Genomic DNA, 16,527 nt, shown 5'->3' on the forward strand with positions numbered 1-16,527 from the left:
TTTTTTTAAAGTTGACTATGTACCCTTCTGGTTAAGAACCAATGACTTACAGGCTTTATTAACAGCAGTTATTGTAATATTTTAAGACATGATATACCTGGGAATAACTAAAGCACTCACACCTATTTTCTTCTATACTAAATAACCTTGATTGCTATATTGAATTTTTGTGTCTGCTTTATAGTTATTCTAGTTCCTCCTTTGCAACTATTATTTCCTTTTGTTGCCCTCTCTTACTTCCATAGTAAACACAGCATATAATTTTCATTTTTAGAATATTTTATGCACAAATAAAATACTGTAGTCATAAGCCAGCAAGGAAATAGGAAAAGTAAGGTAGGGTAATCTAAACTAGGGATGGCTTAATGAGAGATAAAACTGGAGATCAATGACCTTATTTCACGAGATCAGTTAACAGCTGAGATGCAGCACAGACAGGCAACAGGAAATTTTTTTTTTTTTTGCGGTACGCGGCCCTCTCACTGTCTTGGCCTCTCCCGCCGCAGAGCACAGGCTCCAGACGCGCAGGCTCAGCGGCCATGGCTCACGGGCCCAGCCGTTCCGCGGCATGTGGGATCCTCCCAGACCGGGGCACGAACCCGCGTCCCCCGCATCAGCAGGCGGACTCCCAACCACTGCGCCACCAGGGAAGCCCAGGCAACAGGAAATTTTGTGGTTAATCCAAAAGGGATGATTGCTTTAAAGTTCTAAGAGGGGCTTCCCAGGTGGCGCAGTGGTTAAGAATCGATCACCTGCCAATGCTGGGGGCACAGGTTCGAGCCCTGGTCCGGGAAGATCCCACATGCCGCAGGGCAACTAAGCCCCTGAGCCACAACTACTGAGCCCGTGTGCCAAAACTACTGAAGCCTGCGCACCTAGAGCCCGTGCTCCGCATCAAGAGAAGCCACCCAATGAGAAGCCTGCGCACCACAAGGAAGAGTAGGCCTCGCTCGCCACAACTAGAAAACGCCCACGTGCAGCAATGAAGACCCAACGCAGCCAAAAAAAAAAAAGGAAAAAAAAAATTCTAAGAAATCAGTAGGCTTCTTGTGTTGATAGGAAGTTAGGTAAGGAATACAGGTTCCAGAGAAAGAGTAAATCTGGTCAATTTTTTCATATTGTGTTCATACTGAGGAATTCTAAAGACATAAAGACCATCCGGGACAGTTTAAAATCCAGAAAAGAAAACAAAATCTCAGGGTCAAACTGGAAATGTCTTTCTCTCAGGAGATCAGGGACCAAGATAAGATCTATAGGAATAAGAAGGCTGAAAGCAGAAGAACAATACAACTGAGTCCCAAAGAGGCTGTTGACTTAGTACCTATCTACTTAAGTAAAGGCTATCAGGAGAACTTAAGGACCATGCCAAGTGCCAGAAATAACAACTTTAACAGGGCTTAAGGTTCAAATTTTGTAGGTTAGCATCAAGACCAATTTAAACTTGTTAATTATCATCCTTTACAAATTCACTAACCTCTATGAAGTCCTATTCATGTTTCTGTTGTTTAATTAGTAAAAACTGTTTTCACTGAAATTATCTTTTTTTAGGAGTTGTCTCCAGACTTATTGCATTAATCAATGTGGCCAGGCTAAATTGAGATCATTTGCACTTAAGCTCAGCTTTCACAATGAAATATCACCAACCCGTTATTTGTAGTTGAAAAACTACAAATATGTATTTGGCCTGAATTACACACTGGTCACTGCCAATACTGAATAGAAAGACACAGAACAATATCTGTATTACAGGCATATATACATATATATTATTTAATCCTCATAAAATCTGAGAAACTTTTCCCAATTTAAAAAAACCCACCAAAACCCGAGACATACATAGTTCAGAGCAAATCTCTACAGATGGAGAAAATGAAGTCATACAGAAAAATGGCACCTCGGTGAAAAATCTTTTTGAATTTCTAAGGCAGTGCTTTTTCTGCCATACCAAGGGCTTAAAAAAAGATAAATTTTTTTTTTCTTTTTTAGATTTTAGGGCTTGATTGTGACATGTCATTTATCTGCTTTAGAAAAGCTGTCCTAAAGTGCCTTTCTGCCCAATATAGCAGCATGCAATGTACACTGACTAGTATTTAGAGGAGCTTACACATTCTATTTTACCATGTACCTGTACGAAGAATTTCCTCTAGTTAACTGTGTTTGTACATGTTCACACATATAATACACCCTCCAAATGCTAATTTTATAATACTGTTGCATTTTATTTCTGCTATTTTAACCAAGTGTCTTATGCTTCAAATATTTTCTCAGAGTATTTTATTTCAACTCTAACATCACAATAGTATGCTAGGCAGTACACTGTGAGAGTTCAGCAAAAGAAACCAAAACTGCAATTCTTGTGAATGTAGAGGCTATGTATCTTTTTGAGAAATATTGTAAAAACATCTTTGATAGTGTAGCACTAGCCTGGGTAACTAAGTAGTTCAGCAAGATTGATAACTTATGATTTAAATGGACAGTTTTCAGATAAATTCCATATCTGCTTTCATGGCCAATTTAGCTGGGAAATTTTCCAGATAGCATTCTTAGGCTCCCCAAGTACTCTCATGCTTCAGGTTCAAATATGTTTCCATGACAAATGTTTAATGAACAAAGAGAACAGATTAAGTTACCAGACAATCAGAGTTTTTAAGACTTCATTAGATATAAATATATAGCTTGACAAGAAGATATGGATTAAACCATATGTAGGTGAAACAAATACGTAAAAGGAAATAGGAAACACTAAATGATATAAACTTATTTATAAAGACATGAACTTCATCAGAGGGTTTATCAATTTAATGGAAATTTAAAATGATGCTGCCTTTGCCCAATAAAGTTTTTTTTTTTTTGCCCAATAAAGTTTTAAGGTCACAGAGAAAGCAAAAAATATCTATCGCATTAGTCTTAAAATACTGATTATGATAAATTTTATTGGAAAATTCTGAATGGAATTCTGACAAAAGGTCTTTTCTTTGATATTAAGTATGATGTCATAATGAAAAATAATTGTTGGCAATATCAACTCTGGGATTCTCATTCTGACACACGTTCATTTTAGTTTCATATAAAAATTCTTAATTTCAAAAGGTATTTTGTTGTAGGTTTAAAAAACTTTGTTTCTATATGATATATCTTTAAAAGCATTTTACAAATACATATGCAAAACAGAAAATTTTCTACACATAAGAAATGTTCCACTGTATGATGTAGTAATTAGATTACGTGCTGCTTAAACGAAAACCACCTAAGTTCTTCGAAATTCTGTGCAATTCCAGAGGAAATTTGAAAAATCTAATCAGATGCAGCTAAATCCATCCTGTCAAATATATACCCTCTTCTATAATAATGATGAAGATAGACAACAAAGAGAGGACAGACTATAGAGAGAACAGAGACTCCTCATATACAGAGATCAGAGGCTCCCTTCCCCATTCCCATACACAGAGACACAACAGGCACAAGGAAAAAGAACTACATGGACAGAGAAGTAGAGAGATAAATAAAGAACACAGGGCTACCAAGAAAGAATGACACAGGTGTAGAGTGGGGAGTGAACAAAGAAGGGGTTACTGAGGAAGAGCAGTACCCAGAACAAGGCAGGATGGAGGGAAGACAGAAATGCGGACGGACACTGTGCTGAGGGGAAGGTAAAGGCAGGCATGGCAAATCTGGCTTTGGTGATGAACTCTAGTCTGTAGCAACTTCCCTAGAAGCAAGCTCTTTATATCTAGTTCAAATGTCTTGTCCTGCAGTTTGATCTATTTCCTCTTATTTGATGTTCAGTAGACATTGTTTTAAGTTTCCCATCTCCTCTCACATTTCATACAACAGTTAAATCTTGATTGTTTATGTTAAAAGAGAGGACATATTATCTAAAAGCAAGAAAAATCACTTACATTTGGCTTTGGGATACAATTAATCAGATAAATACAAACACACACATAACCCCACAAATCCACCCCCGAACACTCTCCTCTTTCCTTGGCCCTCTCCTGGCTGCCTAAAATATAAAAGAATGAAGACTCTAAAATGGGCAACAGAAAGCAATCACCAAGAGTTGCTCTATCTGAAAATTCTATCTTCAAACACCCAAGACTGGAGAATTGTTTGGCAGTAGGGTAAACAAGAAAATTACTCAAGGAAGCTAAGGAACCTCCATTTCTGGAGATCTTTCAAAGCAATGGAGATAACCATCTACCTTGGATTAGCTTTGTTATTTTCACTTACTGCTATCATTTACCCCCACATGAAAACAGTTTCTACATATCTATTCTAGCATTAATATTCTTCCATTTCATTGTTTAAATAATACCAATTCTTTTAACCTATCCTCAGAAATTTCTGTATTTCAACCAACTTCATGACTTTTTCCTGAACACTTTAAAGGTTTCTTCTTTTCCCCTAAACTGTACAGTCAAATTGACTATTCAGATGAGGAACTTAATAGTATTGAGTATGAGGAGATTATACCAGTTTCCAGTACATCCATCCACTGAATCGAAATTCGAACATTCATTTAGGAAATCTTTGCTTAAGTAGGGATGCGTTGTCTTTCCTTTTTCTTTTTTTCTTTTTAAATTTAAGGACATAAAATTCAGATCTCTGAGCTTTGGTTTTCAGTGGACTAGGTTAAAGTGCAGTTATTAAAAATAACAAGAAGCTCATGAAACACCCTGAACAGTAATTAATCATTAAAAAACTGCATTACAAATTAAAAAGAAATGCTAGACAAGCATACAAGCAAAGATAGCTGAGAGAGTTGGCAGAGCAAAAACCTTAGCCCTAAATATAAGACAACAGAAAAATATCACTGAAATGACTACTATTCAATCAAGTACAAAAGCTTCATGATTTTTCTCTGGACAAAACTGAAATGAGTTTGGTGAGCAAAAAAAAGACCCAAATTTGAAGGTAGAATACCTGGGTCCTAGTTATGACTTGGATCACTGGAAAATCCATCTCAAGTCTCTGGGCCTTTCTATAAAATGAGTGGGTTTGACTTCGATATTATTTCTCGAACTTTCGTTAGGGATCCATTAAAAATGTGTATTTTTAAATTTCTCAACCCAGTATATACATCCCTATTTGAAATAAAAATTTATAAATACTTACATGCAATATAATATACATTAATATCTTCTACTTTTTTCTAGTTCTTAAAAAAATTACTGGTTGGGCTTCCCTGGTGGCGTAGTGATTGAGAGTCCACCTGCCGATGCAGGGGACACGGGTTCGTGCCCCGGTCCGGGAAGATCCCACGTGCCACGGAGCGGCTAGACCCGTGAGCCATGGCCACTGGGCCTGCACGTCCGGAGCCTGTGCTCCGCAACGGGAGAAGCCACAGCAGTGAGAGGCCCGCGTACCAAAAAAAAAAAAAAAAAAAAAAAAAAAAATTACTGGTTGATAGGATGGCTAAAATTAAAAAGACATATTCATATAATAACAAATAGAAGCAAGAATGTAGAGAAACTGTAACCCTCTCATGCTGCTGATGAAAAGGTAAAATAGTGCAGGTACTGGGGAAAATATGGCAGTTCCTCAATAAGTTAAAACACAATTACCATTTGATCCAGCAATTCCACTCCTAGGTATATACTCCAAAGAATTGAAAACAGATGTTTAAACAAAAATTATATGTGAATATTTGTAACAGCACTATTCACAATAGCTAAAAGGTAGAAACAACCCATACATTCCACCAACAGATGAATGGATAAACAAAACATGGTATTTCCATACAGTGGAATATTATTCAGCCATAAAAAGGAATGAAGTAATGGTTCATACTACAACACAGATGAACCCTGAAGACATTATGATATGTGAAAAGAAACCAGTTACAAAAAGCCACATACTGTATGATTCAGTTAGATGAAATGTCCCAAATAAACAAATACACAGAAAGTAGATTAGGGTGGTCAGGAGTTAGGGGGAGGAGAGAATAGAGAGTGAATGCTTATGGGTCCAGAGTTTCTTTCTGAGGTAATGGAAACACTCTACATAATGGTGATGGCTGCATAATCTTGTGAATGTACTAAAAACTCATGAATTGTACACTTTAAAAGAGTGAATTTTATGGTATAGTAAAGCTGTTATTTTAAAAAATGAAATAAAAAATTACTGGTTAAGATCCACAAACTAATTTCATGGACTAAAAGGTTAGATGATCTCTGGTAGCTTCTGGTCCTTACAAAAGTTAAATTTTAGTCAAACTTACAATGTGCAACATGTTTATATATGTGTTTTCAGTTGGTCCTCAAGAAAATACAGAAACTGAGGCTCAGGAAACTTAAGTAACTTGTCAAAGGTCAATAGCAAGTGAAGGTAAAAAGTATTTAAACTCTACATTTGACTCCAGGTATCTCTGTACCAATATGCAATGATATCATGCATTTCTGAACATAAAATGATTCAAGTCTTTGCAAGGGGAAAAAGTTAAAACCTATTAATACTTAATAGGTGGAATGAAGTTTTGACACATTGTGTCAAAGACTAAATGGTATAGCAGTTAATTATTTTTCAGTAGCATTATGCATATTTAATAACCAAACATTACATGACTATACACATATTCTAATGAATTTTTTAATCTTTATTTTAGGTTAGTTCTAATTTTAGCAATCTGAACAAATCAAAAAATCGTCAAATGTCCCAACATTTTAAACATTAAACATAATACCAGTAGGTCTAATCATTTCATTTCCAGAAAAAAAAATTTCTCAAAGAACGGCTAATAAAGTTTGGAAATATCTATAGCAGTTGAGCAAAAATTTAATAGCAAGAATAATTAACTTCTCAGAAATGTATGAACTCAAGGTTTATTGGCACTGGAATTTTGTTTGTTGCCTTTAAATAAACTTTATTTTAAAAGCCAATCTTAAAAAAAGTTTATCACAATCCAGCAAAATTCCAGCATTTCCCACAGTCAATCAAAAGTCAAATAACATCAGAAACAAATGTGGAAGAAATATTTTATTTTATAACATCAAACACAAGAATACTCTTGACTTAAAAGTCTGAATATTCAGAGACACCTGGCAAAAAATATGCAGATACTAATAAAGACTGAAACATGGTATTATTAATATTACAAAAATATTTTATTCATCCTAGTTTTCTTCCCCTTGGTGTGTCTTTTTTATTTTTTCTTAACACTAGTAGCATCTGGTGTAAATCAGAAAGCCCCTAATCACAAATTTCAAGAATCTCCTTATTAGCCACAAAACAGATAGCTCACCATGGTTGTGTGATGGGTGGGTGTGTATGCCTTTCCTAAGGTCTCTTCAAAAGTGTGATAATCATACAGTGACATCCATGATAGATAGCAATGTTTCCTAGTTTATTCCCTTTAAATATTCTGTCTACTATATTTACTTGTCCACAATCCTGGCCCAAAATTACTTATCCTTGACTATAAAAATCAATCAAACAGTGAAATCTATAAAGACATCTGAAGATGATCCTACTCTACCTCATCCTACCTGCATTCTGCTCTTTTCTCAGAATTTTTCTCACAGGGTAGCTTGCTTTACTTATGAAAAAGAACAAGACAATGATATTGTATTTGTAGCAAAGCAAGTTTGAATAACTCGTGCCAATTTTACGGAAAGCCTCCCTAATATATCAAAATTCTTATAATTTATACTACTAATATTAATTATTCATTTGAAATTTCCACATCACTATTTTCTAATTTTCAGTAAGATTCTAACTGCTTTTAAATAAGAAAAGTCAGTTTATCCTTTCTGAATATTTTCTATTAATTCCATACCTGCATTTTTATTATTATACAGTGCCGAATTTATAAATACGTTCATTAAAAATCACCACCCAGATAATTAAAGTATCTAACCTTTCCAATCACATTTTCAATTCTTTAAGGAGAATTTCCTCTACTCACAGATAAATGATGATGTATCATTTGGAAACTGAAGGCTCCCTCTCAAAGAAATAAATCAGTTGCCCCATCCTTCCCTCATTTAAAACAAGGTTGCTGTTTCTGGCTGTGAAAAAGGCTGAGAAGTTGTCTCCTGGCATGTGTATATTAATCAAAACACTGGCAGGGAGACTCATACAACTTTAAGGGAGTACTGTTGTAGTCTGATGTGTTAGCAAATTATAAACAGGAAAAAAATGTCTGATACAAAGCTAATATACTTCATTTTAAAATGAAAACTTAAAACTGAGTATATCCAAAAACTGAAGATTTGACAATAACAACCTTATAACCTATGATAACTTTTCATGTTTCCTACACTTAACACATTTGTGTTGAGTGTATTAAAATTAAATCTATCACTTATTTCTCAAAATATGAAATATTCTCCTAACCAAGAAATGACTTACAGATACCTGGTACTACATTTCAAAATACTTTAAAATAAAATATGATAAACAGCCTTACATTCAAAGATTGCACAAAGATAATTTTTAAAACCACACTGGGTTGCAAGTTGGAAGAAAATATATCTGTGCTTTAATCTATAGTTGTAGAAAAATTAACCAAGCAGCATACAAAAAGAAATAGGAAAAAGCAAAAAATTTAAGAGAAATGGTCTTCAATTTTCTGTGGTTAGGTAAAAAAATAAATAAAAATTCCCTAAGTGAATCTGGCTTAAGCTGTATTTGTTTCCTCATGGAGATTACACGAATATTGTCTGTTAGATGGACTTTTATGCCTCATACAATTAAAGCAAATGGACAAATACATTAATCTTAAAGAAATTTAAACAGAAACCCAGAAGACTCAATCCAGGCTTGGGTTGGATATGTTACAATGTAAACTTTCCCCAAGTCACAGAGAATATTTACAGAATATTTTAATATAAAATAATGGAGTGGTAGGAGATGAAGGCCAATAAGAGGCAACTGGGAATGAAATAATTTTACTCTAACAAAACTCTTAGGAAAAAAGAGCATAAAATTCCTTCACATAAATGTATTTTAAAAAATATGTAATCTTTCTGTTTTCACTATAATCCCTTTCATCTGAAGGCATTTAGCAGACTTCACTATGACTGAACACACCTATGATTTCTTAAGTCACAGAGAAGTGTGCACACTGCTTTCTGTCAAGAAATGTGGATCCTTAGTAAATGTATAGCAAAGAAAAGAAGCAGATGTTGTGATAAAGTAGAAACTGTTCTAGACTAGATTTAGTATGTATGATGTATATACCATATATAGTATATATGGTACCTTTATATATACAGATTTAATATATATGGTATACTATATACAGAGAGAGAGTACATATGGTACCTTTGAGTAAATCAGAAAAAGGTGTTCCACTCTTGGTAGCCAAAGCTCTGGTCTAGTGAGTGAAGAGCAGGCTGGATACCAGTCTCCACTCAAACCCTCTGTTCTTTGCAGTACATCAACTGCATATCCAGATTAGGCAAATTCAAACTTGGCCCTACCACTTAACATGGAGTCTTACACAAGTGATTTAACTGAGGTTCAATTTCTTTTTCTGTAATGGATATTACAGAGCCCTGTTAACAGGACTACTGTGGGTACTAAACAGAAAGCTGTTTGCTACAGCATCTAGTACAGGATTCAACAGACACTTAAATAAATGGCAAAACAACAACGAAAACCCTCTCCTTCCACAGAAAAGTGAAGTGTCTCTCTTTTCACATCTATAAATAATAAACCACTAAGAAATAAAATACTTCTTTTTAGTTAGCCTGGTTTTAAGGGAACACAAGCTAATGTATACCACTGACACTAGTTCAGGAATCTCTCCTGTGTGTGTGTAAGAAGAGAGGGCAGTAAGTTCAATTATGAAATATTTTAAGTTTGGAAACACATTCGACATCAATTTCTCTTATAGATTCATAATGCCTATTAGATTATAAAGGCTACAAGAAGTACTGTAATAAGAAGCTGTTTAACTTATTTAACCCGGTGTTCTCAAAATTTATTTGATCACAGAATTCTTTTTTATTTATATCTATTAATATCTCATGGCACTAGTTTTTTTGTTTTCTTCACAAAATGAAATTTGGGAATAGTTAGTATAGGGACTTTTAAGCCATGCTTTACGTGTATTATGCCATAGGAATAGCAGCAGTTCTTCTCATTAACAGCCATTAATTAAAGAAAATCAAATCAATGTTAAGCTACAAATATTAATTTTATTACTATTTTACTAACCTTAAGGAAATCAGAAATTCAAAATCTGAAAACTACTTTTCAGTAATTTTGATATAAAAGTTTGAGTTTGAAATAAAACGTGAATTTCAAGGCTTTAAAAATTAGGCCTCATACAGAAATTTTTAATTCAAAGATTAGATATAAAAATTATGTTGTCGTGACTGAACATTTAGGATATGTGCTTTAGCTGTACATGGCTAACAGTAAACGATGGTCATACGGCCTTTCCAAGAAAGGAACTGATCTTGGTCTGAATTCAAATTGCTATTACTTACATTCTCTTATATCCCTCCTCCTTCCTATACACATTTATGTTATGGCAAGAGAGACAAAAGCATAACATTTTCTATTATTCTACTGTTTTTACTTACCTAATACTTTCACAGCATAATGAGGACTTTCTAAGATAACTCCTTCCTCTGTATCAAATATAGGGTTATCTATTCCAGTTTTTGGAGGAATTTGGGCTAGTTTCTTAAGTCTCATGGAAGAATTAAGGTCAAGTTCTTGTTTTTTCCCTTCTTCCTCTCGCCTACGCCTCATGTCCTCCTGTTGTTGCCGAATACGTTCCAACTGTGCACTTCGACGTACTGGCATCATCCTGGTGCCCAAATCTCCAGGGCAGTCAACAGCCATCTCTCGGTGCTTCTGATGTTCCTCTGGTGATGCAAGATCAACATTTTTTACTTCGTTGTCTGATTCCTCAGTAACATGCCCATTCATATGGGATGTTGTCATGGTTATCTATAAAAACCTGTACCACTTTTTATAATTCAATTTTTCCTATAAAGCCAATTTCTTGATTCTGTAGTATAAAATCCATGTTACTTCAAAAAAAAAACAAAAAACTTCTCACATCACATAATAATGCTATGAAAATGTATCCATGAAGGAAATCTAAGGGGAAAGATGGGGAAAAAAAGTATAAGAATTACAATATAAAAGTAGATTTTTTAACATAGTCCACTTCCAATCTCTATCTCTACACAATATAGAAAATATCTCATAAGTATATAATATTATCTTGCTATATAGATTAAATATTTTCCTTTCATTTTATAGATCTGAGGAAAACAAGGTGTTTCAAGAAAAAAAAGTACCCTCTCAAGTACACTGTTTAATTTTACAGCTAAGAAAAATGATGTATTAGAAAGTTTAGCACAGCAAGAAAAAAAGAAGGTTCTGGGTACTAGTTTAGTAGAGAATGAGATATTTAAGGTGTAAAAGTATTTTAATCATCTTTACAGTTGTCTCAACACAATCCTTTATGCTCAATTAATATACATGAGATTGAAATCCCTTCCTAGTTAACTGCTAAAGAACCTGGCATACAGCAAGCCATGTTGCTGACTCGACATAAAGGCAGCACTGTGGGAGAGAATTCACTTTTAGGAGTTTATGAGATGAAGAAGATACACAATGAAAAAGAAATTTTAATTAGCAGCTAAGGCATCTACAGGATAAAACTACCTTAAGTGAGAAAAAGACTATGTCAGTTATCAGTCTTTATAACTGGTGGCAGTAAGAAAAAGAATTAGGGTTAATTCTTTAAGAGGATTCATTTAGAGAAAACGGTAGTATCTGTTACCACTCAAAAATGTTTTAAAGTCACACTATACAGCAAATAAGAACATACTGGACTTGGAGACCAGAAGACTGAATTTTAATTCTGGCTCTGCTACTTCCTCTAGCTTTATGATTTAAGACTAGTTTCTCTCTCTGAACCTTAGATTCCTTTGGAAAATTTATTCATAGAATTGTTCTGAGTTTTTTTTTAAGATTTTTTTGATGTGGACCATTTTTAAAGTCTTTTATTGAATTTGTTACAATATTGCTTGTTTTATGTTTTGGTTTTTTGGCCGCGAGGCATGTGGGATCTTAGCTCCCCAACCAGGGATTGAACCCGCACCCCCTGCATTGGAAGGCGAAGTCTTAACGACCAGACTTCCAGGGAAGTCCCCTGTTCTCAGTTTTAAATGAGATAAAGTTTTAGAACTAAAAACTATTTATACTTATATTAATTCTTAGTATTAATTTGATTCTCCTATTTTAAAAATCCTTCAACATATTTTAGACAAGAAAAATATTTTACTGGATGACAATGGCTTTTCATCAAGCCATTTCTTGGGCATAAACAGGCAGATTATTTATATATGTGCAAACCCACACATTAAATCTAATTAGTCTTCTTTTGCTCAAGACTTTAAAAATATTTACAATAATAAAACTACTACCTCCTTGAGTTGAGTAGCACTCCAGTTAATAGGTTGGTTAGAGAACATGCCAACTAAGCAAAAGCTGAGTTTTCAGACAATATTCCTAATGCCAGCCAATCTTCTCTCAAGCAAACATCTTGTCACAGACTGCTTAACACAAACCCACCTAGACTACTAGGAAAACCACTAGACCAATAATCAGGAAAATAGATGCAAGCTCCATGAGCCACTAGAATTACATTTTCACAAGAACTTTGGTAGATTTTTCTGTCTTCCATCCAAATTATAGCTCTGTTTTTTTATAATTATGCGATCTACATAGAAATACCTTATTTATCATTAAATTGCCTTCTTTTTCATTAAAACGAGAGCTATTAGAATTATGTTAGATAGGGACTTCCCTGGTGGCGCAGTGGTTAAGAATCTGCCTGCCAACGCAGGGGACACGGGTTCGAGCCCTGGTCTGGGAAAATCCCACATGCCTGCGGAGCAACTAAGCCAGTGTGCCACAACTACTGAGCCTGCGCTCTAGAGCCCACGATCCACAACTACTGAGCCCGCGTGCTGCAACTATTGAAGCTTGCGAGCCTAGAGCCCATGCTCCGCAACGAGAAGCCACGCAGTGAGAAGCCCGTGCACCGCAACAAAGAGTAGCCCCCGCTCGCTGCAACCAGAGAAAGCCCGTGTGCAGCAACAAAGACCCAACGCAGCCAAAAATAAAACAAATAAATAAATTTATATATTAAAAAAATTATGTTAGATAATTCTTGTTTTATAATATTGATTATATGCAAATGCAAATTTATCTTATTTAATATTTTCATTACAAGTAAGCAGAAATTTACGTAGCAGTTACTGTAGTGCTATGTTTAATTTTAATTTTAAAAATTTAGGAGTATATGTACTTCCAGAAAATTAAAACTCTCAACTTTCTCTACTTACAACATTTATGGGATATTAAAAATCAAACTTAATCATGAGTATTTTTTATTTATATATATGCTGGTCTACAAAAATTATGATTTGAAATTAAAACTTAGCTTAAAAATTATAAGATTGTGTCCATATTCACTGTACGAAATCATGGAGGTGGAAATTACAATCATGCAAGAGAAACTAGGCCAGGTGATCTCAGTCAGAGTTCTCATGCTTGGACTATAATCATGCTTGTCTATCTGGATCTAGTCTTTTACCCTCAGAAAAATTTCTGAAACCTGATATTAATTCACTTAAATCTCCATTTTGGTCACATCTCCCTTAGCGTGTTCATAGTCCACTGGCCGAGACAGCAAAGAAAATGAATGATTATTCTTCCCAGTTGATTTCTCCTCATTAGATTCTAAACTTGTTAAAAATGGGTCATTCATGTCTTATTTTTATACCTTCCCTGTACTTAACACAATACATGTCATATAGGAAATGCCCATTAAGTATTTGTTCAACTGAACTTAGAAATGTTATAAATTCAGATGATGGGCTCTAAAATTTAGTCTGTGATAGTCATAGCAAACCCTCAAAACATAAGGACACATTTCTTCCAGCAGCATTTCAAAAAACAACTAAAAATTAGCCAGATAGAACAGTCTGTTCCAGGCAGAGGGAAACACAAGACCAAAAGGAAGGAAGAGTGAGAATATGGCACTTGCATAAAGTAGAATGGAATGCAAAATGGCTGGATGGGACAAAGGGAACATGTCATACATGAATAATGATAAAACTAGAAAGGCAAGCAGGGGGCCAGATGGAGAAGAGTAACAGATGAAAACTTTGACCTTTATCCTGAAAGGAGTAAGAATCATCATAGGATTTAAAGCAGGGACTAACATGATCACACTCACTTTTAGAGAAATATCACTCTGGTAGAAGACTAGAGGATAGACTGAAGGGTGGCAATGAGACCAGTTTGAGGGCAACTGTAAGAAATGGGGTCCTGGGCTTCCCTGGTGGCACAGTGGTTGAGAATCCGCCTGCCAATGCAGGGGACACGGGTTTGAGCCCTGGTCCGGGAAGATCCCACAGGCCGCGGAGCAACTAAGCACATGCACCACACTACTGAGCCTGCGCTCTAGAGCCCACGAGCCACAACAACTGAGCCCACGTGCCACAACTACTGAAGCCCATGTGCCTAGAGCCCGTGCTCCACAGCAGAAAAAGCCACCGCAGTGAGAAGCCTGTGCACCACAAGGAAGAGTAGACCACGCTCGCCGCAACTAGAGAAAACCAGCACACAGCAACAAATATCCAATGCAGCCGAAAGAAAGAAAGGGAAAGAAAGAAAGAAATGGGGTCCTGAACTAATTTAAGATAGTGAGAATGAAGAACAGTTATATTACAGAAGCATGTAGGTTACAGAATTCCTAGAACTTGGTGTCTATATCTCATATAGCAGGGCAAAGAGAAGAGAAGGAAGTAGTAACAGTAGAAGAAGCAGTAGTAGTAACAACAACTACAACACTTACTGAGCACATAATTCTATGCCAGACACTACTGCAAGCACTTCATACAGTATTCACTCATTTAATCCTCACTAAAACTCTAAAAGTAGGTCCAGATATGCCTGTTTTATAAATGAGGAATGGGGATTGAAGTAGGCCTTGAAGACAGGATGAAGGAAAAAGAAAGAGGCCATATGAACTAAAGACAAAAAATTAAAGGTATGGGAAAAGTACAAACAAAGCTAGTTGAACTATAGCAGTCAGTTTGTATAAGAGAATACTGGCTAGAAAATTTGACTGGGTCCAACTTATGAAAGGTCTTAAATATAAGTCCTTAATCTCAAGGCAGTAAGAAAGCCGTCAAAGATTTAGAAAAAAGGGGTGATCTGAACATAAATTTAGTCGAGCACTTACTTACCCCTGGCTAGGTACTGGGGCTACAGAGATAGGATCCCTGCCCATTAGCTTATCTACCAAAATGTCTCACAGAGATCTAGAAATTAATGTGTCCATAATTAAACTCATATTTCCCTTTAATCCCCCCTATTCTCCTTGATCCTTTTCCTCCATTCTCAATTCTAATCAATGGCACTATATCTACCCAGTTACCCAAGACCGCACAATGTTTAAGAGTACAGGCTCCCGAACCAGACTGCCTAGGATCTAATCCTTGCCTATTTTCCTTTTAAGTCTCAGCTCAAATACATCCTCCTCTGGATTTCCATAATTTCCCAAACTGGATATGTGCCTCCTCTGAAATCCCACAGTCCCTATCACATCTCTGATCAAACTCGACTACAGGTATTTGTATCTCTGTCTGTCTGCCCCAGACTAGAAACGCTTGGAAGTCAGGAACCATGCCGACCCACCTCTGGATCCGTGACACTGCCTAGTATAAGACCAAGCAAACTGGAGGCTTCAGAATATGAACCCAGGCATGGCCACTATCTTTGGGTCACTAGGTGGACAGCAATGTCATTAACTAAGATGGAGAATTCGATAGAAGGGGAGATAAATTAAAGGGCATTACGGGTTTAGTTTTAGACACAATTTCCAGGTGATTATACGTCATACACGTAAATGGTCTAATCAGCAAGGATCTGTCTTATTGATCTCTATAGCCCTGATAACTAGTTAAGGGATAAATGCCTAATTAACCATATGAGCAAATTACTCCTGTGTTCAGAACATCTGATGGCTTTCACATTGCCTAGAGAATAGAGTCCAAACTCACGAGGTAAATCCAAACTTTCTAACTGTATCTTTTACTACTTTCCTGTACAAGCCTTCTAAGTTAGCTTCCTCATTTGTGCCTGCCTATCCCATATCTTTCTCTTCCTGCCCAAATGTCTTACAAACTAAGATATAAGAACTGCTTCTCCTTTCATCTTCTGCTTTCAAGATCTACCACAAATCACTATTCCTTCAAGAAATACTTCCAGATCACCCCAGTTAAATAATGATCTCACCATACCAACACTCCGAAAGACTTCATAATGCTCACAAGTTAATTCATGAGGTCCAAGACAGATTCTTCCAGAATCAAAGAAACATTATGCTGTGTCCCACAGTTTTAGCATTAAAGATCATTATAATTTTTAAACAGGCAAACCATGAATATTCTAGCTCATTTATGTAGTCATCACATAACAATAAACAATGAAAGAGAACCAGTCCAAAGGAATTATTCTGTCACTCTGCGGGGGTGGGGGGGG

The 16,527-nt window shown here is 35.7% G+C and overlaps 1 protein-coding gene across 1 annotated transcript in view; it reads right to left on the reverse strand.

Moving 5' to 3' along the window:
• The window catches only part of PALS1 (protein associated with LIN7 1, MAGUK p55 family member), a 71,178-nt gene that overhangs the window by 53,405 nt on the left and 1,246 nt on the right, over positions 1–16,527 (reverse strand). Inside the window, exon 2 of the mRNA XM_007449018.1 lies at positions 10,533–11,058. Within this exon, the coding sequence (XP_007449080.1) occupies positions 10,533–10,899 (367 nt within the window). The 5' untranslated portion in view covers positions 10,900–11,058. The remainder of the gene's footprint in view (positions 1–10,532; positions 11,059–16,527) is intronic.

This window comes from Lipotes vexillifer, unplaced genomic scaffold, assembly GCF_000442215.2.
Source record: "Lipotes vexillifer unplaced genomic scaffold, Lipotes_vexillifer_v1.1 scaffold629, whole genome shotgun sequence".
Taxonomy (NCBI): Eukaryota; Metazoa; Chordata; class Mammalia; order Artiodactyla; family Lipotidae; genus Lipotes; species Lipotes vexillifer.